The sequence below is a fragment of the Caretta caretta genome, chromosome 10, assembly GCF_965140235.1.
Source record: "Caretta caretta isolate rCarCar2 chromosome 10, rCarCar1.hap1, whole genome shotgun sequence".
Taxonomy (NCBI): Eukaryota; Metazoa; Chordata; order Testudines; family Cheloniidae; genus Caretta; species Caretta caretta.
In genome coordinates, this window is record NC_134215.1 from 25421308 (window position 1) to 25446913 (window position 25606).

The window sequence follows — 25606 nt, forward strand, 5'->3', positions numbered from 1 at the left end:
ACAATGACAGAGGTTCATGCATCATCATTAATAAATCTAAGTACCTCAAAGCACTTTATAACCATTAACTTACTTATCCTCAAAACGCTTCTCTGAGGTAAGCAAGGGTGAGTATATAGAATACACACATGCAGGTAGATATGGGGGATGAGCACTGAATGTGCCCCCACTTTATCCAGGTGATAGCTAGACATCTGGAAAGGCTGTCATGCAATGTAAATATTTTGACATTGGTACTGAATATTGACTGCAAAGACTGTAAAGACATACTAAAAAAATTTCTGAACTCAGCTATTTAGTCTCCCTAACAGCATTCATCCCATAGACCTGTTCTTCTTTAAATCCTGCAGCAAGCTATTGTGTAGTTTAGTGATATCTCAAACAGCTGCTATGTTTCCCTATAGAAGGGCGCTGCATTTCAGAAGAGTGGTGGTGACTATCTAATTTCATCTTCCACCCTAGTTTAGTACAACATAATTTAAAAATAATAAAATGTAAGAGCAACAACTAATGCAACACAATCTTTGCAAATTAGGTTAGAATGTAAAATGAACATGGAATCTATTTAGATTCCATACAGTACCTGCCCAAGTAAAAATCAATAATAAATCACTATTATGAGGGGCTACGTTTTTAACTTTAGCACTTCATATGAATTTAAGGGATTGCTGATCACTTGGTTCACTGAAAATACATTTCCATTACTTAACACTGGTATTTATTAACTTTGATGTGTTATATACAATATTGTCACCGTGGTGATAGTAAATACAGCAAAGATGATGGCTAGAATTATCCAAAAGTTGTGCTGAAATGGAGAGGCATGCTTGATATGAACACTTGGGCCAAACTTCTCCCGGGTATCTCTGCGGCTATAGTGAACCAGCAGAGGTGGAATGATCAGCTGGATGGTGGTTGCAGCATAGGAGCCAGTTATTCCTACAATCACCTCAATGTTCTCAGTAACGACCGCAATCACAGTTGGTGGGATGATGGCCAAAAGCGGAAAGAGGAGTCTTTCAACAGCCCAAATGCGAGAACATTGGAAGGAGCTGAACATAGCCCATATGTTGTCTCTTAAAGCCACTGCGTTCAGGGGAAAGATGGCACTCACCTTAAAAGCGGTATAGAGTCCCAAGAAGTAAATGAAGAACACTCCAGGCACAATAGAGCAATCCAAAAAATTTAACAGAACAATTTCCTGAATCTTGTCCTTTTCAAAGGTGAACATGATAGTTAATGAAAGCAGTGCATAAAATGCACCCACAACTATGAAGACAATAGCAATTCCCAGACCAAGGTTGGCCTTGTTTAGTATGGAAGGAATGATATGAGGAAGGGTGGCATGGGATACAGCAGCTAGTGAACAAGCTCCAAAGATGTTTGGAAGAGCACCAAAGTTAGCCAGAGTAGGATTTCCTTTGCCTCGGCCAATAGCTAGGAGGTGGAACGCCATGATGAACATAATGCAAAAAACTGTAAAAGAGAAGAGAGAGTTAGGATTAAAATTGTTGGTGGTAAACTCGAATTCCTAGATTACTGATGAAGACTCATGCAACTTCTTTATTCCTTTTTAAAATCCAGGTATTAACCATTCTATTTCCCCCATCACCACCTCCCTTTTCTGAGAGCTGCTGGTTACTACAGTAAACAAGACAGGCCCAAGATAAAACCATGGATGCAAACAGCTCTGAACTTGGACTTTGTAGCTGGGGGCTAATCCCTAGCAAAAATAAATAGTACTAGAAGGGGATGACTAACCAGCTCCCAGCCAGCTCTTCAGCTGGTATAAGTCAGGATAGCTCCATTGATTTCAGTGGAGCAATACAGATTGCCACCAGCTGAAGATCTGACTCACGCAGAACGTACATGCACTACTTATCCATGGACTCGGGCAAACAAAAGAGAAGGTGAAGAATAGAGTTCAGACACAAGTTAATTAATAGGCCTCGTCTGGCTTTATGGGTTAGAGCAGGGGTGGGCAAACGTTTTGGCCTGAGGGCCACATCTGGGAATGGAAGTTATATGGCAGGCCATGAATGCTTACAAAACTGGGGTTTGGGGTTCAGAGAGGGTGAGGGCTCTGGGGTAGGGCCAGAAATGAGGAGTTCAGAGTGTGGGAGGGATCTCCAGACTGGGGGAAGGCTTGGGGTGTGGGGGTGAGGGTTCCAGCTGGGGGTGCAGGCTCTGGGGATAGGCATGAGTGGTTGTGGGTGCAGGAGGGTGCTCTGGGCTGGGACCGAGGGGCTCAGAGGGCAGGAGAGGGTCAGGGGTGCAGGCTCTGGGTGGCGTTTACCTCAAGCAGCTCCCAAAAGCAATGGCACGTCCCTCCTCCGGCTCCTACACGGAGGCGTAGCCAAGCAGCCCTGCACTCTGCCCCACCCGCAAGCGCCACCCCTGCAGCTCCCATTGGCCATGGTTCCTGGCCAACAGAAGCTGTGGGGGTGGTGCTTGGGGCAGGGTCAGCATGTGGAGCCCCCTGGCTGCCTCTACATGTAGGAGCTGGAGGGGGGACATGTCGCTGCTTCTGGGAACTATGTGGAGCCATGGCACATGTGGAGCAAGGCAAGGCCCGGACCCTGCTCCCCAGCAGGTGCTTGAGGGCTGGATTAAAACATCGGAAGGGCTGGATGTGGCCCCTGGGCCATAGTTTGCCCACCCCTGGGAGGGAGCATGAGTAACTAAATACCCTATATAAGCAAAGGAAGACCCAAGAAAATCTACACTTTAGAGATTTTTCTCATTTAAAGTGCCTGGGACCAAAGTCATGTACCAGGCTGGAAATGATGAATATAAATGCCTTGGTGGATGAACAAATTGGTTTGGGTTTGCACAAACCTTTAGAGAAAATTTCTGATCAGTTCAATACACAGGGTTTGTGACCCCCGCCGCCCCCACCCCTCCAGTTTAACGTTCATACAAACTCAAAGCAACATTCAGCCAAAACCAGCAAGTTTTGCCAGAACTGGTGAATTTCACTGTATCTTCTTAGTGAAACTACTGGGCTTTGACAGTTTTTAGGAGCCCAGGGAGACTCCTCAGTTTTGTAATGAAACTCTGACCAGGCAACTTGCTGGTTTCATGCATGCTTTTCAGCGTCTCTCCTACTTTGTGCTGTCTGTCCAGAACAGAAAAATCTGTCCAAGAAAAAAAATCCTGCCAGACTTTGCCAACAAGTGAGTGCCACCTGCCTTTGCGTTGCAGGCCCACAGAAGGTGGAGACTGAACAGACCTGTGAATCAGTCTTCCTGCCCAAGCAGGGTCTATAAATGAATGGGACAGATTCTCACACACCCCCTTGCTCTACCATCTTCCTACAGCGGTTCTGCTGCGTGGGTGGCGTTAATGTATGTCCTGAGATCTCCCGCTGGCTGAGAGAGGTGCTGGCCTTGTTGATTATTCTGGCCACACATACTCTCCTGAGTCAGCCTAGCCCACTCTCTGGGCTGCATTGGCAGGCTCCATGCTCCATTCTAGTGCAGGCCTGTGGCTTCCAGTTTGTGCACTGCTCAGTGTTCCCTCCAGAATAGCTCTGTCCCACAGAAGGCCTGCAATGTATCAATGCCCAAAAACCCTAATCAGAATTGTACGGCATCAAACACAATGGGGCTCCAAACACCTACTAAGAGACAGCACCTATCCCAAGGAGCTCACAAGCGAAAGAACAAGCAGTGCAGGGGATTTAGCCAGACTGCTATTAATCTAAGTGGAAGATGGATGACTGAACTCCCAATACTGCTTTGAAAATCTCAGCCAATTGCTTTCCTGGAGAACGATTCATAAACAGCAAGTTCGTAACAAAATAAAGGACTGCCTCCCAAGGTACAATATAAATGTGCCAGAGAGATTTTTAAGAAACTCCCTTTTCTCTAAACAGCTTTAACCCAAAATGTCAAGGTGGATTTTCTGCTTGGAAAGAATTCTGTGCTATCACACAAATACTGTATGTGTTATTGCTGCCTGACGTAACTCCTTGGCATTGACATAATGTCAGTGGTCGAGTCCTTGCTTTCAGCCATGTATGATTAATGGGCCACCTGGCAAACACACTATGTGTACGGTGCCAGGTCATGTTGAGTTAATTTTTGCCAGGTGACACAATAGAAAATATTCCTAGTTGAAAATATCTACAGATTTCAGCTGCCAACATAATGTCCCAAACTCCATGCACAGCAAGGGTTGTTTCAGCCTCTCCTCTGTCCTGCCCTCAATATCACACACTGAACTCAGCTTCCAAATCTCTTCTTTCCAATGGTGCAAGCAATGGTGGGCCAAGACGTTCTGATCTGGACCTGAACTTTGCCTGGGGCTATTTTGGGAGCGAGCTGGAGAAGCAATGCAGAGGGGCGGTTCTGAGGCTGTGTTTCATGCCCACCTCTATCCATGTATGAGATACATTTAACTGAACAGACATGAAAGCCTCAGGTGTAAAGACAACATCTGTGCTCATGCCAGCATTAAGGGGATAGAAGAACCCTGGCTCCTGTGCATGGGCTGCAGGTACTTGCAGCTTCCCTGGACATGCTACTCCTATCCCAAGCTGGTGGGCAGAACCTTGACTCCACACCTCCCACAATGCACCAGCCAGTGCAGCTGAACCAGCACAGAGGAAAGTAGTCTGCACACATGAAAGGTGCTAACACAGACTATTTCTTGCCTAGAGCAAGGGGGGGGGGGGAGGAACCAGGGACTGAACTGGGACTCCGTCACAATTCAGTCCCCAGAGGCAGCAGAGCTCTATGCGGTCCCTTACTCAGGGTTTCTGGTAACTCCCTAGTCAAACCCAAATTAGATACTACCATATAATCTAATGCAATCCACCACAGCATGCACCAGAGTCTGTTTGCTCCAGTACATCCACTGGAGCACTCTGGGAAATAGCAAAATGTCTTGTGGATACTGACATGTTTTAAAAAACCTCAAAATCTTCACTTATGGTATCATTGGCAGCCATGTTTGGGGAGTTTTTAACTAAGAACCTCACACTTTCTTTCTCTTTCCAGATCCATTAAGGCCCAGGACAGAAATAATCCTAGATAGTGAGGGATAGATGGAAGCAGAGATGGAAGGCTGATAAACGAAAAGGACCTTCTAGCTACTTGGACCAGACTTTCCTTCTGCGTAGGCAGACCTCATGGGAAAGGATAACTAGGAGCTGGCTCAGACGAAGCCTTGGCGATTTATACTTACATATAAAAGCAGTAGAGCTTGTTAGAAGTGATTTTTGTCCTGGTTTTTGTCAAAATTTAGACAACTTTGAAATCTGGGGGATTGTCAAAAAGCTAAAGTTTTGTTTTCCCAATGTTCAGTTATCAAAATGTTCAGTTCAGAAAAAAAACAATTTTCATTTGCCAAGCAATGAAGAACATCCAGCGTTTGAAGAAAAAACAAACGTTTGAGGAAAAACCATTTTCTTGTGCAAACATTTTGGTTACTTAAAAAAAATTGTCAAAAAAGAAACCCCCCACTGTGATGGAAAAATGTTTAACTAGCTGTAACAAACTACAGTAATTGTTCTACCCATGTTTCCTCTGTGTCTTTGGTGCACCAATCAATTGTCTGAGAAACTCCCCAGCTAAAAATTCATTCTTAAAATGGTTCCTCAATGTCACGGTACTCTGAATTGGGGGCGAGGGGGCATACAACACATGGGGCCCAATTCCATAAACACGTCACATAGACCATTCCCACGTCACATAGGCAGTCCCACATGAGCACTCACAGGATCCAGCCCCACAGATGCAGCATTGCAATTGGTAGTACAGCACCACTGGGCACGTGAAGGGTTGAGCCTTACATTTCATGGATTCTCTAATTTAAGTCGGGCCTTTAAGCAGCCTTGAAAAATTGCAGCCTAGGGATTTGGATGCCCAATTCCTATGTAAATTAATGGGAAATGGGCATGCAGATTTCTTCGCCTTAATGTTTGTATTCTAACCACTTCATGCTCATGAGCAGCTAACAGTTGCTCCCAATTGTAAAAGTTTTCCTTGTGGGTTTGGAAAGCTCATTTGTATCAGTCTCCTTCACAATTTCAAAAGAACCAGCAACTTTTCCATGGCTATAGGGGCCTTCCTGCTCCTTACTGAACCAGCTTGCTCAGTCTAAAGTAGGCTCTCTTAAGAGCAGCTACACTTTTTAACATATCTTGTATGGTAACAGTCCTGGCAATAGCTCTCAGACAGGATTTTTGGGTAATGTACTAGAAAAAAAATGACAGCAACAGCAAGTAATATCACCTGTTGATTTAGGTTTATAACACAGGGGCTGATATTCTAGCCCAGGGGTTCTCAACCTTTTTCTTTCGGAGGCCCCACCCCCCAACAGGCTATAAAAACGCCACAGCCCAGCTGTGCCGCAATCACTGGTTTTTCTGGTGTATAAAAGCCAGGGCCCACGTTAGGGAGTAGCAAGCAGGGCTACTGCCTGGGGCCCCATACCACAGGGGCCCCCACAAAGCTACATTGTTGAGGCTTTGGCTTCATCCCTGGGTGGTGGGGCTCAGGGCCCTGGGCTTCAGAGACAAACACCTACAAGATCTCTATCAAGAGTTCTTACAACTACAATACCCACCTGCTGAAGTGAAGAAACAGATTGACAGAGCCAGAAGAGTACCCAGAAGTCACCTACTACAGGACAGGCCCAACAAAGAAAAGAAACTAGCCGTCACCTTCAGCCCCCAACTAAAACCTCTCCAACGCATCATCAAGGATCTACAACCTATTCTGAAGGACGACCCATCGCTCACAAATCTTGGGAGACAGGCCAGTCCTTGCTTACAGACAGCCCCCCAACCTGAAGCAAATACTCACCAGTAACCACACAACAGAACCACTAACCCAGGAACCTATCCTTGCAACAAAGCCCGTTGCCAGCTGTGCCCACATATCTATTCAGGGTCACCATCATAGGGCCTAATCACATCAGCCACGCTTTCAGAGGCTCATTCACCTGCACATCTACCAATGTGATCTATGCCATCATGTGCCAGCAATGCCCCTCTGCCATGTACATTGGGCAAACTGGACAGTCTCTATGTAAAAGACTAAACGGACACAAATCAGACATCAAGAATTATAACATTCATAAACCAGTCGGAGAACACGTCAGTCTCTCTGGTCACTTGATTTCTGACCTAAAAGTGGCTATTCTTCAACAAAAAGACTTCCAAAACAGACTAACAAGAGACTGCTGAATTGGAATTAATTTGCAAATTGGATACAATTAACTTAAGCTTGAATAGAGACTGGGAGTGGTTTAGACATTTCACAAAGTAAATTCTCCTCGCCCCGCCCCCCAACTGTTCCTCAGACTTCTTGTTAACTGCCGGAAATGGCCCACCTTGATTATCACTACAAAAGGTTTTCTCCCCCTCACCACCACTCTCCTGCTGGTAATAGCTCATCTTAGGTGATCACTCTCCTTACAGTGATCATGATAAACACCCATTTTTTCATGTTCTGTATGTATATAAATCTCCTCACTGTATTTTCCACTCAATGCATCTGATGAAGTGAGCTGTAGCTCACGAAAGCTTATGGTCAAATAAATTGGTTAGTCTCTAAGGTGCCACAAGTACTCCTTTTCTTTCAGGGTTTATATGTGAGAGCTTTACTCCCAGCAAATATTTATACTAATGTTTTTGTCTCCCAGGCTACTACTTCCACCCTTATCCACACTGAGAAGTACTTGACAGCCAATCAGCAAAATGATCTATCCTAGTTTTTTTTTTTGAGACTCCTTATTCTAGGTACTGGCATTCTTGCTAGAACAGCATCTGCTTTGTTTCTGTACATCTTAGTGTCATTTATATAATTATATTAGCAGAAAGCTGGTGTCCCCTTACAGATCCTTGCAGTACCTCAATTAACTCCTATTCACCTTTAAAGGGATTTAAGGCTGTCCTTTGTTTCCTGTTCTTTAGCAGTTCAGGCTGCCAATATTTTACTTATTCCATGACCCATAACCCCAAAGAGTCTCCCTTAAGACATGAATTTATTACATGCATTCTGATTGATTCAGTATTAGATACTTTCTGCAGCCCCTTTGCCATCCCATGTGCTCAGACATTATGACAAGTTACAAAGATGTAACTATTACTTGCCTTGAATTAGATGGGTTATATCTAAGCAAACTCTAAAGTGCTTTTTGATGCCCAAGTTGGTGACTTCATTTAAAAAAAAAAAAACACACCTTTTATGATTGCCCTGCTGCTTACATCAGTCTAATCTAACATTTGGTGAACAATAGTTTTATTAGCCAATTTCAAATCAAAGTTCTCACCTAAACTGTGAGGAGTCTAAAAACCATCCTCTGAAACTATTGCTATATAGTTTTTCCCCTACATCACTCATTTATAATATCTCAGCTCATGTATGGACTACAGCAGGGGTGGGCAAACTTTTTGGCCTGAGGCCCCTGCCTCTTATCTGACCCCCCCTGCTTCTTGACCCCTGACGGCTCCCCTGGGACTCCTGCCACATCCAACCCCCCTGTTCCCTGACCTCCCCACCCCTGACTGCCCCATCCACCCTCCCCCATTCCTGACTGCCCCCCCCGGGACTCCTGCCCCATCCCACCCCCCTGTTCCCCACCCTCTGACCACACCCCCAAACTCTCCTGCCCTCTATCCAACCCCCCCACCCTTACCACACTGCCTGGAGTACCGGTGGCACTACAGCCAGGCTACTGCGCTGCATAGAGTGCCGGGTCAGTCCGTGGCGGGGGAGAACAGCAGCGAAGGGGCTGGGGACTAGCCTCCCAGGCCAAGAGCCCAGGGGCTGGGCAGGAGGGTCCAGCGGGCCAGATGTGACCCACGGGCTGTAGTTTGCCCACCTCTGGCCTACAGCCTTTTATTCCAATCAATGGTCATTAACCTTTGTGCCAATATTTTCATGCACCAAAATCTAAGTTGCTCAAGCAAAATATGCATCTGCACATGCAAAACACTGTTCACTTTAGGCCTGATGTCAATGGGAGTCTGTCCATAGGACTCAAGCTCCTCGTGCATCAAAAGGTGAAGTCTACCCTAACCCTTTGTCCAAAGCCAGAGTAAAGGGTTTTGAGAGAGTGACCATATAGGAATTGGAGCAGTTGAATCCCACATTCCCAGCAATTAAAAATTCCAGCCATTAGGCTTTACCAAAAATAGGGACAAGAACTCCTGCATACCCTCTGTGCTCTGGGTCTGGGACCACTGGATCAGCATAATTTAATAAGTCATAACATTTTCCAGCCCTTTTTAAATTCAGCTATGGTATTTGGCACAGTGATAGCCTGTGTAATTTCCATTTCCACATCTCATTATACTTTCTCAGATGCCACACAAACAAAATAGTACTGCCTGCTTATTACCATGCCTGCAAGAATTATTGCTCCAAACAACTGCACCGTCTGTTGGAAATGCCTGATTATTTCCTACATTTTTAGTCTGAGCTTTGCTCTTCTCTAGCAAGTAGATGTACATTGCAAGGCACAATGTAACTTCAGACAATTGAAATGTAGGAAGCTTGTTTGTGTACTGAGTTTTCTACCTAGTGGATCAGATTCCCATCTCATTTATGTCAGCAAAGCTCCAGAGTAACTTCATTGAAATCAGGATTATTACAAATGTATGCCAACATAATTAAGATCAGAATCTGGCCCATTATATATGAACCAGCTGGTCAAATCCACTTCCCATCAACCAAAGGGCTCTTTGAAAAAAAGTTATTTCCTTATTTTTAGAGATGGAGAATGCCCATTGTCAGTCTGTCCTCTGATGTATTCTGCCTGCTGGAATCCTTTGTTTTCATTTTAAATGAAACAAACCTGCAGAGTTAAGTAAGGAGGCAGTGGGGAAAAAAAAACAAACAAACACAAAAACAAAACCAACCAAACAAAACAGAAATGGTCCACCTTGATTATAACTACAAAAGAGGTTTTTCTCCCCGCCCCTCTCCTGCTGGTAATATCTCACCTTACCTAATCACTCTTGTTACAGTGTGTATGGTAACACCCATTTTTTCATGTTTTGTGTATATAAAATCTCCCCACTGTATTTTCCACTGCATGCGTCTGATGAAGTGAGCTGTAGCTTACGAAAGCTATGCTCAAATAAATGTTAGCTAAGGTGCCACAAGTCCTCCTTTTTCTTTTTCCTTTACTGTGCTACATGCCTGCATTTCACATTTAATTAGTGAACAAGCCAGCTGTGCACTCCTTCAGCTTCTACATCAAACATTTCTTCTTTTGTTAGAAGGAAAATATGTTCTTGGTAATTGGCCACTTGATAGAGGAAAATGCAATAAAAAAAGAAAAGAGTTAACCAGAGAGATGTTACCATAAATAGATTGGTCAATATATTTTGATTCCTATGCTCTAACACCAAAAAAAGGTCCTTAAACCTTTGCGTATTGAACTTTGTGGGTGTCTCTTATCGCACTCTGTTGGAGTCCCTCCCAATCTAACAAAGTCATCAGGTCTCTGGATAAGGAGAAGCAAGTTTTCCAAGGTAGATTAACTCCATAACTTAATGCAGCAGCAGCATTATGGGGCAGAACCACAAGGCAGGCTGACTAGGAGTCAAAGTCGGCTTACGGAACAAGACTCTCCACTGGAGTACCATGAGTCTTGAATAACCAATCATAGATTCATGGCATTTCCCTGCAATAAGCTTTTCCTGTAGCTCTCAAAAGGAATAGCTAGATTGATGGTAGGGATTTTAAAAGCCACCAAACTCTGCAACATGACTACTGTTTGCAGTGCTTGGGGGAGAAGTGGGGGCAAGTGTTGTGAGGTCCATGTGAATCTGGGAAATCAAGGAGGACATATACATACCTAGGATAATTGCAACTACTAAAATGATAAGAATTAACATGGGCTGTGTCTAGGTTTGTAAAGGGTAAAAGACCCTGAACTACAAAGAGTTAACTATGGGCTGTTTAAATGCTCTAAGAGCACTACCATGTGAATATAAAGTATACCTCTTTACTTACTAATGATTTATTAAGTGCTTCTACTCTTAGCCAAACGGCATTCATCATCAGATACTGTATCACAGAAAATCCACTACCCCACAGAGAGTGGCTTGATATAGGCACCTCATATTTGAAATTAGACTCAGGTCTTAGGTGATGTGGGGGGGGGGGGGGGGGACGGACTGCCTTTGATTCACTCCAGGAAGCTTATGACCTCAGCTCAATATCTACATTCAAATTTTGAACAAGGTACCACCAGATATAAAAAGGACCTCCGTTTGCTAAACAGCAAAAAGGTGCTAGTAAAGATTGAGGAGAGAACATTCCAAGCTGCTGCAAAAACACATTTTCAAAGGGATGTGCATGCAGGATCACAGAAGTGTTGTGAAGGCCATGATACTACCAGAGTAGCGCTAGGGGACATGCATGCTCATTACTAATATTGACTTAGCAAACCTGGCAAGCATGCCCACTTGCAGACTGACATCAGCATGTGGTTAATTTGTACATGACTCACCAAGTGCCTTCCTAGAACCTCATTCCAAAATTATGCACAGTAAACCTTTCAGAGACAGACAGCACCTACTACGTAGGACAAACACTCACTAGCTGAAGCTCTGAAATCACAGCTTTCGCTTTAGACCCCAGTATAATATGGGCCGTCAGTTTAAGATGGCATTATTTAAGATGGAATTATTTATAATTAAGCTGATTTTAAAATTGCCAGGAGACAGGACTAAATGGCTGAGAGGCTGGTAATGGGATACAAAGCCTTCTGCCTCTAGATCAATCAGCTCAAGTTCCAGGCAGTAGTAAGTGAAAGCTATTATTTTTGTTCAATGGCACGTGTCAGTCACTCCAGTTCAGACAGGCATCTTTCATGGGTTTCAGGGGGAAATTCAGACCAGTGAGGGGTTGTCTCACCACTGGTGAAGCATTCAGGGTTTCAGGACAATGTTTTGCTGCTGTAGCTTCCAGCCTGGGACACTCACAACCAGCCCACAAGCATGTAGGTCACACCCTGAAGTGTCTGTGTGGTTCAGCAGCTCTGACCTCAGCAGCCTGTCTACACTCCTACAACCCCACTCTGGCTTCCAGCAGCCTTACTATCAGCAAGCTGACCCAACACACTCCCAGCCCAGAGTTTTCCCAAAACCATGTGATCTGTAAATTCCAGCCCTCTCCTGGACAGTCCAAACAAACAATAAGTTTGGTTTTTTCTTGTAAAGACACAAAAGCACATCACAGCTTATTAACATAACTGGGGTAAATACACCCTTCCATTTAAACAGCACTGAGCTGGCTTATAGTAAAAATAAAACAAATTTACTTACAATAGAGTATAGGTTAAATGATACCAACCAAAAGGAATAAAGTTAGAAAGTTACAAGCAAATAAAAGTGAACACATGTGTAAAAGTCTAAACTTTACTCTAGCAAGGTACAGGCTTTGTTCAAGAGGTCTTCTCACTTATATTCAGTTCCCAGAGACTTCAACCAAGGGGCCAGGGAGGGTTTGAAGGGCCCATCTTTCTCAGCTTGGGAGAGCTCTGTTCCCTTGTGTCTGTCTAGTGATGGATGCCAAAGATGGCTTCTCTTTACTCACATCTTCCAAATGGTCAATAACTGTTTCAAGAGGCAGATAACCTCATGCTGTTCTTGCCTTCCAGTGAGTTTCCCATGCCCTGGTGACTTCTATTAAATGGGGCTTCCATTGGTTATGGTCACACCTTGCTTAACCTCTGTCTGGGTGGGAATGTCTTTCTCCTTGTTTTGCCACAGGCTTTAAAAATTAAGTATCCATATTTCTTCAGATGGAGTTAATACATTTCACAATGATATTAGTCACCAGTGTGTCATTAGCTTCCAGAAAGACCTCATTCTGTAAACTCTTATTAAAAAAAAAAAAGTAATATTTCATACAATCAGTCGCTTCAATTGCATATTACTTGAAGTTCAACCCCTCGTCTTTATAGATGAGTGAACCTTTGAAATGGATTCTTCTGAGAGTTACCCCTCAAAGTAAAGTTTACTCAAGCTGTGAGAAAGGCAACAAGGAGTCTGGTGGTGAAGGATGCTGCTGCCCTTCTCACACACTTGTTAGCTTAATAGCTTTGTTTATCTAATGTGTGAAAATGAATCATGGTCTTTGCCTTAAGACTGGCAGAGACTCAAATACACATTCCTTTGTCTAAGGCAAAGCTGTTTACCAACTCCCTCTGACATGTCTGGTTTAAACACACTTCAGTCATAACTAGCATATATCCATAACTCTCAATACCCACCATGTACACACATTGTGCAAGAACATTAATGATCAGTGCGTTAGTTTTCAAACCAATAGGCATATTAGACCTAGTTTGCACAAAGATTACTGCAATAGCATTTGGAGTGTCAGTGTTCACATCAGAATTGTCACCCTTGTTGGGAGTCTCAGAAGAGAACAAGGATTGAAGGGGCAGAGAAACTAAACTAGCCTTTCATCCCTAGAAGTAACCTCTAGAAAACAAGAGAGAAGCACATTGGTGATATAATACAGGGAAACTTATACTGCTGCCACCCCGCTGTACTTAGGAAATGGATAAATAGGTTTTAAGGCCCAGAAGGTGCCATTATATCATCTAAACTGACCCCCTGTCGCACACAGGCCATATATAGAATGGTTATCCAGTGACTCCTATACCGCACCCAATCACTTGTGGTGTTTGACAAAAGCATAGCCTTTAGAAAGGCTAAGAAGATTTCATGAAATAGAATCCACTATTTTACTTCGTAGTTTGTTCCAATGGTTAATTACCTGCCCTGTTAAAAATTCTGCCTTATTTCTAATTTGAATTTGTCTGGGTTTAACTTCTAGTCATTGGTTCTAGTTATGCCTTTCTCACTAGACAAAATGTAGTACCCAATACATAGAGTCTTTGTGCTTGAAATCTTCTACACCCAGCATATGGCCACTAATTGACATTTATTAATTTCCAAACAAGTTGGCTCATTATCCTACTATTCTAGAATGACGACAATACTTCTACTTTGAAACATAGATGAACAAAATACAATATGGGGAGAGACAAATAATGGATTGTTTGAGCTTTCTGGGAAATACTGGGTCATTTGATCCTCTGTCCAGCATACTAAAAAGCATAGCAACATATTACAGAAACTCCCCTGAAAACTGGAGCACAAGCCAAAAGTCCTATCTTGTATAGTGCTGCATGAAATTGCAACATATGCATCATTTCATACAGACGATCCTCAGAGCAGACAGGATTGAGACTTAGGAGACTGTGAGGAACCAGAGAACAAACAGCCCTATTTGATAACATGGTGGGGAAAAACATAACTTACTACAGAAGAGGCGTGATTGGCTTTTGCTGCTTAAGATGCACTAATTTATGATTGGCAGACATCTGAAGTTCATATCAGCAGTGAATTTCTAACCATACTGAGACCATCTGTTTAGGTGTGGTGGGGGGGGTCTCAGTCTGAAAGAGGTTTGAATAAGCTTGCCCCCTAATTTACAGGGATCTTGGACTTCTAATGCTGCCATATATGAGTAGAGCAGTAGCCAGCATCTTCCCAGTCAAGGTCTCCATAGTCTTGAGCACTTTTCAGTGGGTGTTTTCAGCCATGCCTAAGGCCAGTTAGGAGTGTCATTTTTTTCCTCAGAACTGGACAGCATGATAACTTACATAGCTCGTTGTTGTAGCTGCTTTCTGGAGCTATTAGATCTTTCTGCACATTTTCTACTACAAAGGAGAACTTATGGCCCTGCATGTCTATTTCCCAGTTCTGTTGAAACTCCGCCATTTGACAGCAACAGACCAGAGCTACGGTTTTGGAAATAAAATTTTAGCAAATGCATCTTAGGCAATTCTGAATCCCAGCCCCTAGTCCTGTTTGGAGAAACTCAGCTCATCTCCTATTCTTCAAGAGGGAGCAAAAGGTCTCCCAAATGTAGTTTAACTCCTCTGAGCTTTCCTAATTAGACACCACATCTATGCCCCAAAAAGCCATGCTTGTTCCAGCTTCTTTCAGCACTGCATTTCTGACAAACTAGTCACTTTTTCTTCTCTTTTTTGATCTTGTATAAATGTGAAGACAAAGATTCTTCTGAATAATGGATGTTCAGAGATTTCACTCTAGATGAAACAATGTTGTTTTTATGCTAAAAATAGATAAAAATCATGAGATCAAGAATAATAGAAAACTTGCCCAGTAAATCCAAGGGGGAAGCTGCACAACTCTGAAAATAGCACTGGAAAAGGATGAAACAAGCAATGGTCATCTACAGGACCTTGGGTTGCTGGCCCAAAATCTGTCTTACACTGATGCACACTGCTCAAAAATTCTCCCCATAAAAAGTCTATTTTCAGTATGACTGGCTGAACCCAGAGACTAGTACAGAAACTGGAAACTTACAAGCAGACTTATTGCTTGATCTTTTTTCCAGTGTTATTCCACTAATGTCAGGTGTCATCTTAAAGTAACTTAGGCAACAAGAGGTGTTTGCACTTGAACCTCAGGATTCACAGTGAGCAGGTGGTCATGTCAGGAAATTCACATCTGAGAAACATCAGCCTGGCTCACATGCTTCCCTTAGAACAGGGGTAGCATACCAGAGGTCCATGAACCAGTCTTGGTCTGAAAAACACTTGTGGGTGATCCCCAATATGGTGGCTGTTCACATGGTCCTGGTTCTTCCTCCTTGTTTCCAACTGCTAAAGCACATTGAAATGAGATAAAAATGCATAAATATTGTCTAAATATTATCTTTCCATGTAAGCAGTTGCTGTAGTGGGCATAGGGATCTCATGCAACTGAAAACAGGTAAGGAGGAACCAGGCAAGAACCTCACATAGTCCATACCAGGGATGGAGCTCAAGCATGCGTGCATTGGAACTATTCTCCAGCTCACTCACAGAAGAGCTGTGCTTAGATCAGAGTACCTCACCATTGTTCCAGGAGCTGAGAAAATATCAACATCTGTTAGCTTACAAATACTAGATACAATCTCATGGCCTCTAACTAGCTTTTCCTTATTCTGAGCTTCTGGCTCCCAAACAGACCTCTTAGATACAAGGGGATTGTGCTGCATCTTGCAGAGATAGAAAAGTTATCTTGCCTCTGTAGAGCAGAGTTATTGACCCTTTTCCTTTATATACGATAGCCGTTTGCAGGTCACATTGCTATTAGTTATGGTTTGAATTATTTTAATCATGTATGTTTTGAGTCTTTTAAATCAGTCCCTGTTGGCAGAGGGGCACTTTACTAACATATCACTAATTTTCACTAAGAGCCCTCCCACCACACAGCAGATCCTCTGCCAATTCAGACCCCCAGGAAAACCACCCATAATAAAGAATCACATTCTTGCCAAAGAAGGAAGCATTTTCTCAGTTTGTCTTTATTTTGTTGGCTCTTTTGTAGGCTGGGAAATGAATGGCCAGTATTTGCAAAGTGAAAACTTCCATTCCTCTTGGGAGGGAGGAGCAGGGAATTCATTATTTTCAACACAAAAATAAGTGAAACTTTTGCTGTGCTGAAAATTCACAAGTTGTGCTAAGTTTGCAAAACTACCTTTGATGGAAAAATGCCACCCATAGCACAAGGCTGCAAAACAGTTTCTTGAAACTTAGGAGGATGCTAGTTTTCACATGCAAATATTCACAAAGCAAAAGCTCATACAGTTGTTTCCTCCAAATCTACTAATGAACTTGCAGATTTTTGTCACTTAGCAAATGGAGTAAATCTCGTTTGACCCAGGCTCCCCTATTGTGAACAGAAAGCAAGGAAACCATATATCTATATATTTAAATGCCTCCAAACAGATGTCCAATATTTAATGGATCAGGTGTGCACTAACTGATGGTAACTAGAAGGATCGCCAGATGCTTTGAATGCCATGAATAATTCAACACTCTCATATCTTCAGTTCACAGCAATTTCACAAAGCAAGTGTGTGTGGGGCTAGAAACAAATCAAAATCCATCTGTCAGACTTGATTTCTTTTAAGGAAAGAGGTTTACCATTTGTAGAGCACTGTTTATAGTCTGGAAAGGGTCTCTTCTTCAGGCAAGTGGTGTATTTGTTGGGGCAGATGGAACAGATACTAGTCCAGGAAGAACAAACATCATGTTTTTTGATTATTAATAAGAAATTCCCTTTACTAATCAGCATCACTTCTCTTTTATTTTCAGAACAGTATTACAACAAATAAATGTTCTCCTATTCACACTATACATTACTGTCATTTTAGAAAGGACACCCTTTTTAATTATGCAGTGTTGTTGTAGCCATGTTGGTCCTAGGATATTCGAGAGACAAGGTGGGTGAGGTAATATCTTTCATTGCACCAACTTCTGTTGGTGAGAGACAAGATCTCTTTATCCTCAAAAGCTTTTTAACTGTTAAACCTATTTTTCCCCCTGCTGTTCCTAGCATTTCTAGCTGTAATATATTATTAGATTCAATCCAAAGAAATCACTGAGGACCATTCTTTTACTGTACCTAGGCACAGTCTCTCTACATGGCCATACTTAAGGCCAGACAAATATTAGTGCAGTGCTTTGGGAGAGATTTTAAATACAGATGAGCCAGAGAATTTAGTTATAATTGATTTGTACTATAGTAGCTTCTGGAGGCCCCAGCCAAGATAGGGGCCCCATTGTGCTAGGTGTGGTACAAACAGAGTAACAGACAGTTTGTGCCTTAAAGAGCTTACAATCTAAATAGACAAGGACACACAAAGGGTGGGAGAAATGGAATAGTATTATCCCCATTTTACAGATGAGGAACTGAGGCACAGAGAGATTAAGACCATGATTCAGCAAAGCACTTAAGAACGGTCTTACCTTTTACTTCAATGGAACTTAAGCATGTATTTAAGATCACAAACAGGATATCTGTGCCACACTCAGGAATTGAACTAAGGTCTTCCAAGTACTAGTCCACTGTCTTAACTACAAGCACAGCCTCTCTCTTTAGTTATTGTCAGGTTGTATTCCCATGGTAAATTTCCCTCTGTTAGACTAACCCTAATGTACGAACGGGCTAAAACAAACCCAACCTAGTTTCTCCTGTAGACTTATTGTTAACTGAGAAATGTATTGGGTTAAATATTTCCTGCATGATTTTGAAGAATATTAATATTTTCATTCAATGGAATTTCAAATCCCAGTGAGACATATGCAGTGTTTAGAACAGCCCCTTTTCTAAGCTCTCATTGTTATGCAGATACATATTTGGAGTGAAAAACAAGTTCCAGTTTTAAACGTAATGACAGAGACAGCTGACACTGTGAATCAATGGTCTTTATTTCTTGGAATAGTTGCTCCTGGGGATCTCAGTTCACGGTAGCTGCTACCACTCTATCCAAGCCTCAATAATGCTGCTTGGGATCAGTCTCACTATCAATGCGGAGAATAATTGACCAAGGGAGATAAAAAAGTTTTCCTAACTCCTATTTGGCAAAACAAGTAAGGTTTTAAGCTAAAGCAGTTTCAGTCATAGGCTGACATTAGCAAAGATTTACAATTCCTGCCAAGATTTACAGTTCCTGAATTCTCAAAGAACTTCCTTACTACTTTGAAAGGTATAAGCTCATCCAAGGTTCTTTCCCATAGACAATTTTCATTTTCTTTATCTCATGTACTCCATCCTCTATGTTTTCAAATGGTGTTACTGGATGTACCTGCCTAACTCATATAGGAATCAAAGGAATGGGTGTGCTAAATCCTGTGCATTTCTCTGAAGATGGAATATATGTTTTTATATACCCCCCCCCATTATGTCTGTTGCTGAGTTACTAGAGAGTAAACTACAGTTTAAGTAAACATATCTTACGGAAGAGGATAGAGGGGCCAAGACATCACACTCCAGGATGAACCGATCAAGGTGAACATGCAAGCTGACAAAAGAATAAAGTGTGCTTTTAGCTGTTGTATAGAAGCCCTTGATACAAACAGAGCATTTCCATCTGTCAATTTCGTTCCACATACGAGGACTCCGGGTTTCATACATCTGACCTGAAATCATTATGTGAGATCTGCCCTCCCCACATCCTACTGCCTTGTAGTAGGATGCGACACAGCATAGCACACGGGATGTCACGCAAACGGAAAGAAAAGAGATTCATGAGAGTAAAATATCAATGCAGTGCAGAGGGGAGAGCAGGATTGTGCATCGTATTTCTCCTACCCCACATTGAGAGATGAGCCCCTAGTAGCATACATATCGGAACTGCTTTTGGTGGATACTGAAGTACTAAAAATGATGCAACGGCCTTACTTTTTATCCTTTACACACACAGTAGGATTCATGTTGGGGGGAAAAGGGAAAATGTAGCTAGAGAATATTGCACTCCAGTTGCAATTTAGAGCAGCCCTGACGCTGCTCAGGCCTACACTGGGGCCAAACTGGCCCCTGGTAGCTGACGAGAGTGCTGAGGTGACATATGATCAATCTTTGCTTCCCCCACCCCCACCTAAGCTGTGCCTGTGCTCAGTGCAGCTAAAGACTGGAGCTTTTTAAAAAGCTCCAAGCTCAATACGGCAGATTAGGCTTTTTTTGAACATCCAGCAACAAACTTCCAGCAGTCCTCCAAAGCTATGTGCTTCTAGTGATGGATGGTATGGACTTGCAGTCTGTTTTGAAGGCTGAACTTCCCAGGAGCAATGTGACTGTTCAGGAGCTTAGATTAATGTACTGTAGCACATCTGTCATCCAAAGAAATAAGACTCGAAGTAGGAAAGAAAAGGCTTTCAACATTAAACTACAAATAAGAAAAAGCAATCTAATTCTGCTTCGCTAGATGAAGGGGGTTGCCGAATGGTAAACATTATGCACCTGATTCTCCTCTCAAACTGGAGAGAATCAGGAGTTATACCATTGACACCAACAGAGTCACACATGTAGAAAACTGAGGAAGTAAGCGAGTGTGGAATCAGGCCCTAGCTATTTCTGACATCCCTGTACAATACATCTGAGGCTAGATCTAATACATGCCTGTCTCTGAGGTTGGAGAGACTGTTTTCTAGTGGACAGAGTAGAGGACTGCAAGTCAGGATTCCTGAGCTGAATTTCTAGCTCCAGAAGTGGCCCTTGTCAGAGTAAAAAACCTTTTTGCACACATTCCCCAGCAGCCAACAAAATAGAAAAACCACAGGGAGGTCAGAGTGGAGCCAAAATAAAGCCCAGCAGCAGTTCAGAAGCACCTTGGAGACCCCTCCTGCTCACCCACCCCCCAGAACCAACCCTGCCTAGCTCGGACACTGACTCACTGGGTGATATTGGGCAAGTCACTTCAACTTCTCAGTGTCTCAGATACCCTATCTATGAAATAATACTTACCTTCCTCTCAGGGCTTTCCCAGTGATCAGTAATCCAGTGACTTCACCACTTTACAGACAGGGCACAAAGCGGTGAAATGATTTGTCCAGAGCCTCAGTGGAACTACTCCTGTGACAGAACACTAACCAACTTGAGCAAAGCTTGCCCAAATCTGCCCCTCCACCTTTACAGAGTTGTTTGCAATCCTTTGAAGAACAGCACTGCATACACTTAAGTATTACAGTTCCCTCCCCTAAAACTCATTCCCAGCTCCACTCCACAGCAACAGAAGCGGTTGGAAAGGGACAAGGATGCTTCTAGTTCCAGATACTTGGGGGAGAATCAGATGATGTTTATCTTGGAGGTGTGAACCACTTTGAGGCTCCAACACACACTCCCTTCTGGTAGTGTTGGATGCCTGGGAGAAGAGGCAGATCTTGGCTTCTCTCTCACTCCCTAGCCACATTGCTTCCTATTTACTTATAGGAAGTGAATAGCCTTTTTCCATCATCACTTTTGGCTATGCAAAGGCTAGGCTAATCTATGGGTTAGAGTCATGGACTTAAAAAATTCAAGGCCAGCAGGGACCACCAGATCCTCTAGTCTGACCTTGGGAATATCACAGGCACCACCCAGGACCCACCATCCTAAACCCAACAATGGAAACGAGACCAAAGTGTTACACCTACAGGAGACTAGACTATTACAGGCCATAGGCAGAAAACAGGAGGGACTGAGGTGCACCACTGCCTGAGACCCCTGCGATGGCAGGAAACTGATTAAGAAACAAAAATCTAAACAGAATATAAGGGGGAGGGATCCCTTCCTGACCCCAGCAGAAGCCCTAAAGCATGAGATTTTAGGAACATCTGACATGAACCAGAAAAACTCAGGGCTACCAATGCCCCCCACCATCACAAGCAAGTTCCTCATGCAGTCCCACTTATAGATTTGTCTATCTCACTCGTAAAGCTAGGTGGCAAGATGGCCGATTTCAGTCTGGTGGGCCCTGCGCTTTTCTTGGCCGGGAGCTAAGATACCCCCCTTTGCCCCTGCTCTCGGGTGCCAAGGCCACCACTACTAGCCCAGGAAGGTGGTAGAGGAGGGAAGCGGGGGGGGGGGGTCTAGGTTTGCTCTGAGTCCCAGCCCTTCTCAACCCATGGGGGTTTCTTACCCTATCCCCCTTAGGTGGGGCTACCCTTGGTCCTTGGATGCTGGGGGGCAGGGTTTCCCTTACTCCAATTCTCAGGTCTTCCAAATCTCTCAACACACCTCCAAGCTCCAGTCCTTTCTCTTTCTTCCCTGGCTACCTGATGCAGGGGCTTTTATTAGGTTCCTAACAGGGCCTTAATTGACTGCAGGTGCTCCAATTAACCTGCAGCCACCTTCCCTAGTCTACAGGGAGCCACGCCTTAAATAGCCTTGAGCTTATGTATTTTCCCTCTAGCACGCTCTGACTGCTCCCTGGCCCTCCTGTATCACAGCTAATTAAGTTGTTTGCCCCCCACAACTCCCGCTGGGAGGCTGTTCCAGAACATCACCCCTCTGATGGTTAGAAACCTTCTTCTAATTTCCAGCTTGGATGTGTTCATGGCCAGTTTATACCCATTTGTTATTGTACCAGCATTGTCCTTTAGCTCTTGGCCCTCCCCGGTATTCCCCCTCCCAGATATATTTATTGGCTCCGCCAGCCTGTCTACCCCATCCTTGCTCCCAGCTCTGTTATGCAAGGCAGAGAGGGCAAAGTTACTCCACAGCAGCATTCATCATCTTAGCAACAATGTATAATTAAACCATAAATTAATTATGGCCAAAAATCAGACACAGTTTACACCTAAAGCTTGTAACGTCAGCAAATTATGTGGAAGGGCTTGAGAATCATCTGATATCCCAAACACAGTACAAAGATTTTCACTTTAGAGGAACTGGGAGAGGGACACAGCTTCATAAACAGCTGTACGTTCCATAGTAGATTGGTTGGTAATAGGGGTGCCAGCAATAGCCCTGGCTAGTGCGTTATATTAAGGGGTTATTATTATTAATGTATATCACAGTAGCGGCTGGATCTCCTAACTGAGACTGGAGCTAGGGTTGCCAACCTTCTAATCGCACAAAACCAAAAACCCTAGCCCCGCCCCTTCCCCGAGGCCCCACCCCCTGCTCACTACATTCCCCCTCCCTCTGCGGCTTGCTCTCCCTCACTCACTTTCACTGGGCTGGGGCAGGGGTGCAGGAGGAGGTGAGGGCTCTGGACTGGGGATGTGGGCTCTGGGGTAGGGCTGGGGATGAGGGGTTTGGGGTTCAGGAGGGGGCTCCAGGCTGAAGAGTGGGACCGAGGGATTCAGAATGTGGGAGGGGGCTAGGGCCTGAGGCGGGGGTTAGGGTGTGGGAGGGGGTATGGGCTCTGGGATGGGGCCAGGGAGGAGGGGTTCAGGGTGTGGGACAAGGGAAGGAGGTTGGGGTGCAGGGGGGGTGAGGGCTCTGGGATGGGGCTGAGGATGAGGGGCTTGGGGTACAGGAGGGGGCTCTAGGCTGGAGACGAGGGATTTGGAGCGCGGGAGGGGGCTGTGAGTTGAGTCAGGGGGTTAGAGTGCAGAGGAGATGAGGGCTCTGGGGTGCAGAAAGGGGCTCCAGGTTTGGGGGGGCTCAGGGCTAGGGCAGGAGTTTGGGGGGTGGGGGGCGAGGGCTCTGGAGAGCTGACCAGAGCCACCAGGGTCCCTTTTTGACCAGGTGTTCCAGTCGAAAACCAGACACCTAGTCACCCTAATTGGCACCCCATTGTGCTAGGTGCTGTACAAACAGATTGTAAACTCATCAGGGCAGGAACTGTCTAAACAGACAAGATAGACACAGGTAGGAGGGAAAGAGAGACACAGAGAAAAGTGACTTGCCCAAAGTAGTACAAGAAGACATTGTCAAAGCTGGTTACAGAACTGAGAGCTCCTGGCTCCCAAACCAATATCCTTCATTATCCATGCTGCCTCTTAATGGAGACTTCCCGCATTGAGTTCTCCTTCACTTCTGTGATTTTCTCTTGTTTTTGAAAATGAATTTGCAAGCATTCGAGCACAGAAAAATAGCATCATTGCAGGAGAACATCTGTGTTAAAACCCTAATCCCACAGTCAGAGCCCCAGAGCCACTCAAGACAATCTGCCACCCTCGGCAAAACTTAAGTGGGTAGGAGGGGCATGGCTCACTGAAGAGCTCACAGTAGACCCCACCCCCATGCCTCCCATGTTGTAGCCACCCCCACCCCTGAACCTCGTGCAGCCTGGTTGGAGGCTCATCAGGCAGACCCTGGCTTGGGGCTGCAGAGGCCCCATGGCCCCAGTGACAGACTCTGTGGAAGGGGAACAGTCTGACATCTGGGCAGGCTGAGCTGGGCTGGGCCAGGCCAGGATGAAAGTCCCTCCAGCCTCTGCCCCAAGGGCCTGCAAGAGCCCAAGACCTGCTCCCTCAGCAGGCGACACACCCCAGCCAGGACTGCCTTCCCCCATGGCCCTTTCCAAGTGGATTGGCACCAGCTGCATTCACTCCCTTCATCTGGCCCCCTACAGCCTCCATATCCCCCCACCTGGCCTCCCACACCACCCACCTGGCCCCAGCTCCACCCCACCCCAGCCCATCCTAGCCTAGCCTGCATCCCCCACGCACTTGGCCCCTAGGGCAGGGGGTGGCTAGGGAGGGTGCAGGAGTGCTTTCCCAGCAGCCTGGCTGGGGGCTGCTTCCTGCTCCTCAGAGTCCCAGCCAGCAACCTGTTCCATCTGCCTCAGACACTGCCATCACCTCCAGTGAAGAGAATCAGAGTCAATTTACAGAAATCTGCTGCCCTTAGAAGTCAGCCACACTAGGCAGTTGCCTATAGCTAGAGCAGCCTGTGCTGAGCCCTCTTGGTTCCTGAAGAACTGCATTGGCTTCAACAGGACACCAAGCAGAATCCCAATGAAGTCGGTAGGGTTCTGCACAGTTGCAGGACACCCGCCTACCCACCCCCATCCCGACAGGTCCGTCTGCAGGCTCAGGGCTCAGCCTAGCTTCCATCAAATTCAATGGGAGTTCATGTGGGACAGGCACTGGATGGATTCTACAGCTCATATTTATTGAGCAGGTGGTCAAACTAGATGATCATAATGATCCCTTCTGGCTTCAAAACCTACAAGTCTATGAGCAGCATGTTAGCATCACGGCAAGAAGGAACTACCTCTTGTGAACCCTGGAAAGAGATAAAGGAAGGAAGAAAATGAGATATCTCTTATTTCAATTGACCCTAGAATGAGTGAGAAGAAGCCATCCTCTGCTCCTCAAGCTTCCCCAGTCAGAGAAGGAACAGCACTGTGGTCCAGAGCTCTTTACCCATATCAATGGCATTCAATGAGAGTTAATAATTGTTCCTTTTTTCTTTTACTTAAGAGTTCAGTTGTCATTCCGGATGTCTGACTAACTGCAACACATCACTTACACCAAAACGTCTGGCACGAAAAAGATTCTCTCTCTCCATTTGAAGCTGAACTCCTGAAAAATGGCCCTTTCCCCCTCCCTCTTTATTAGTGCTTCTATTTTTTGTGTGTAATCCACAGAAACCAACTCTAATAAAGTTCCCTGAAGCAGAAACACACAGAGCCAGCAACGAAGCACAGAAGCGTTTGTAATTCAGCATCAACTAATATAGCAGTGTAAATCGATCAATGGGGCAAAGGACGTCACTGCTCACTGGTTTGACAGGATTGATTATCTGAATAGTAAAGAAGATTAATTTACGAAGGGCACAGCCAGAGCAGTAATTGTTCGGTGCAGAGGGGGAAAGGCATACTTCTTTCTGTTTGAGAGAGGAATCATTCACAGCCCCAGAGGCAGCTGTGTAAGAATAGATGGACTTTGAACTCAAACAGCTACGTCATGGGGTATTTAGATCTGCTCTGCATTGCACCGGAGAATAATGCTGCTGTCAAGTGGTGCTCAGTTCGCCAGCAAACTGAAAGCCTATGACAGCATGAAATGCATAGGGAGACTCACAGAACAATTCTGTATGTAGACACTGCAGCGTGTGTATGCAGTGTCGTGGTAACCATGTCAGTCCAAGGATGTGAGAAAGACAAGGTGGGTGAGGTACTAAGAAAAGGAGCTCTGAGTGGCTTGAATGCTTGTCTCTCTCACTAAGTTCTTACCTCACCCACCTTGCAGCACGTGTAGACGTGCAGAGAGCTAGCTTTCATCTAGGTAGCTCAGATAACAATAGCTGTGATTGGGTGGCAGCTTGGCCAGTACAAGATGCTAGGTATGATGTACTCCAGCCGCTAGCTCGCCTATGCTGCCACAGCTT

The 25606-nt window shown here is 44.6% G+C and overlaps 1 protein-coding gene across 1 annotated transcript in view; it reads right to left on the reverse strand.

The window, feature by feature from the left end:
• Positions 1-721: 721 nt before the first annotated feature.
• Positions 722-25606, reverse strand: part of LOC125644119 (transmembrane protein 104-like) — an 84853-nt gene continuing 59968 nt past the window's right edge. The window contains exon 9 of the mRNA XM_048867582.2: positions 722-1476. Within this exon, the coding sequence (XP_048723539.2) occupies positions 722-1476 (755 nt within the window). The remainder of the gene's footprint in view (positions 1477-25606) is intronic.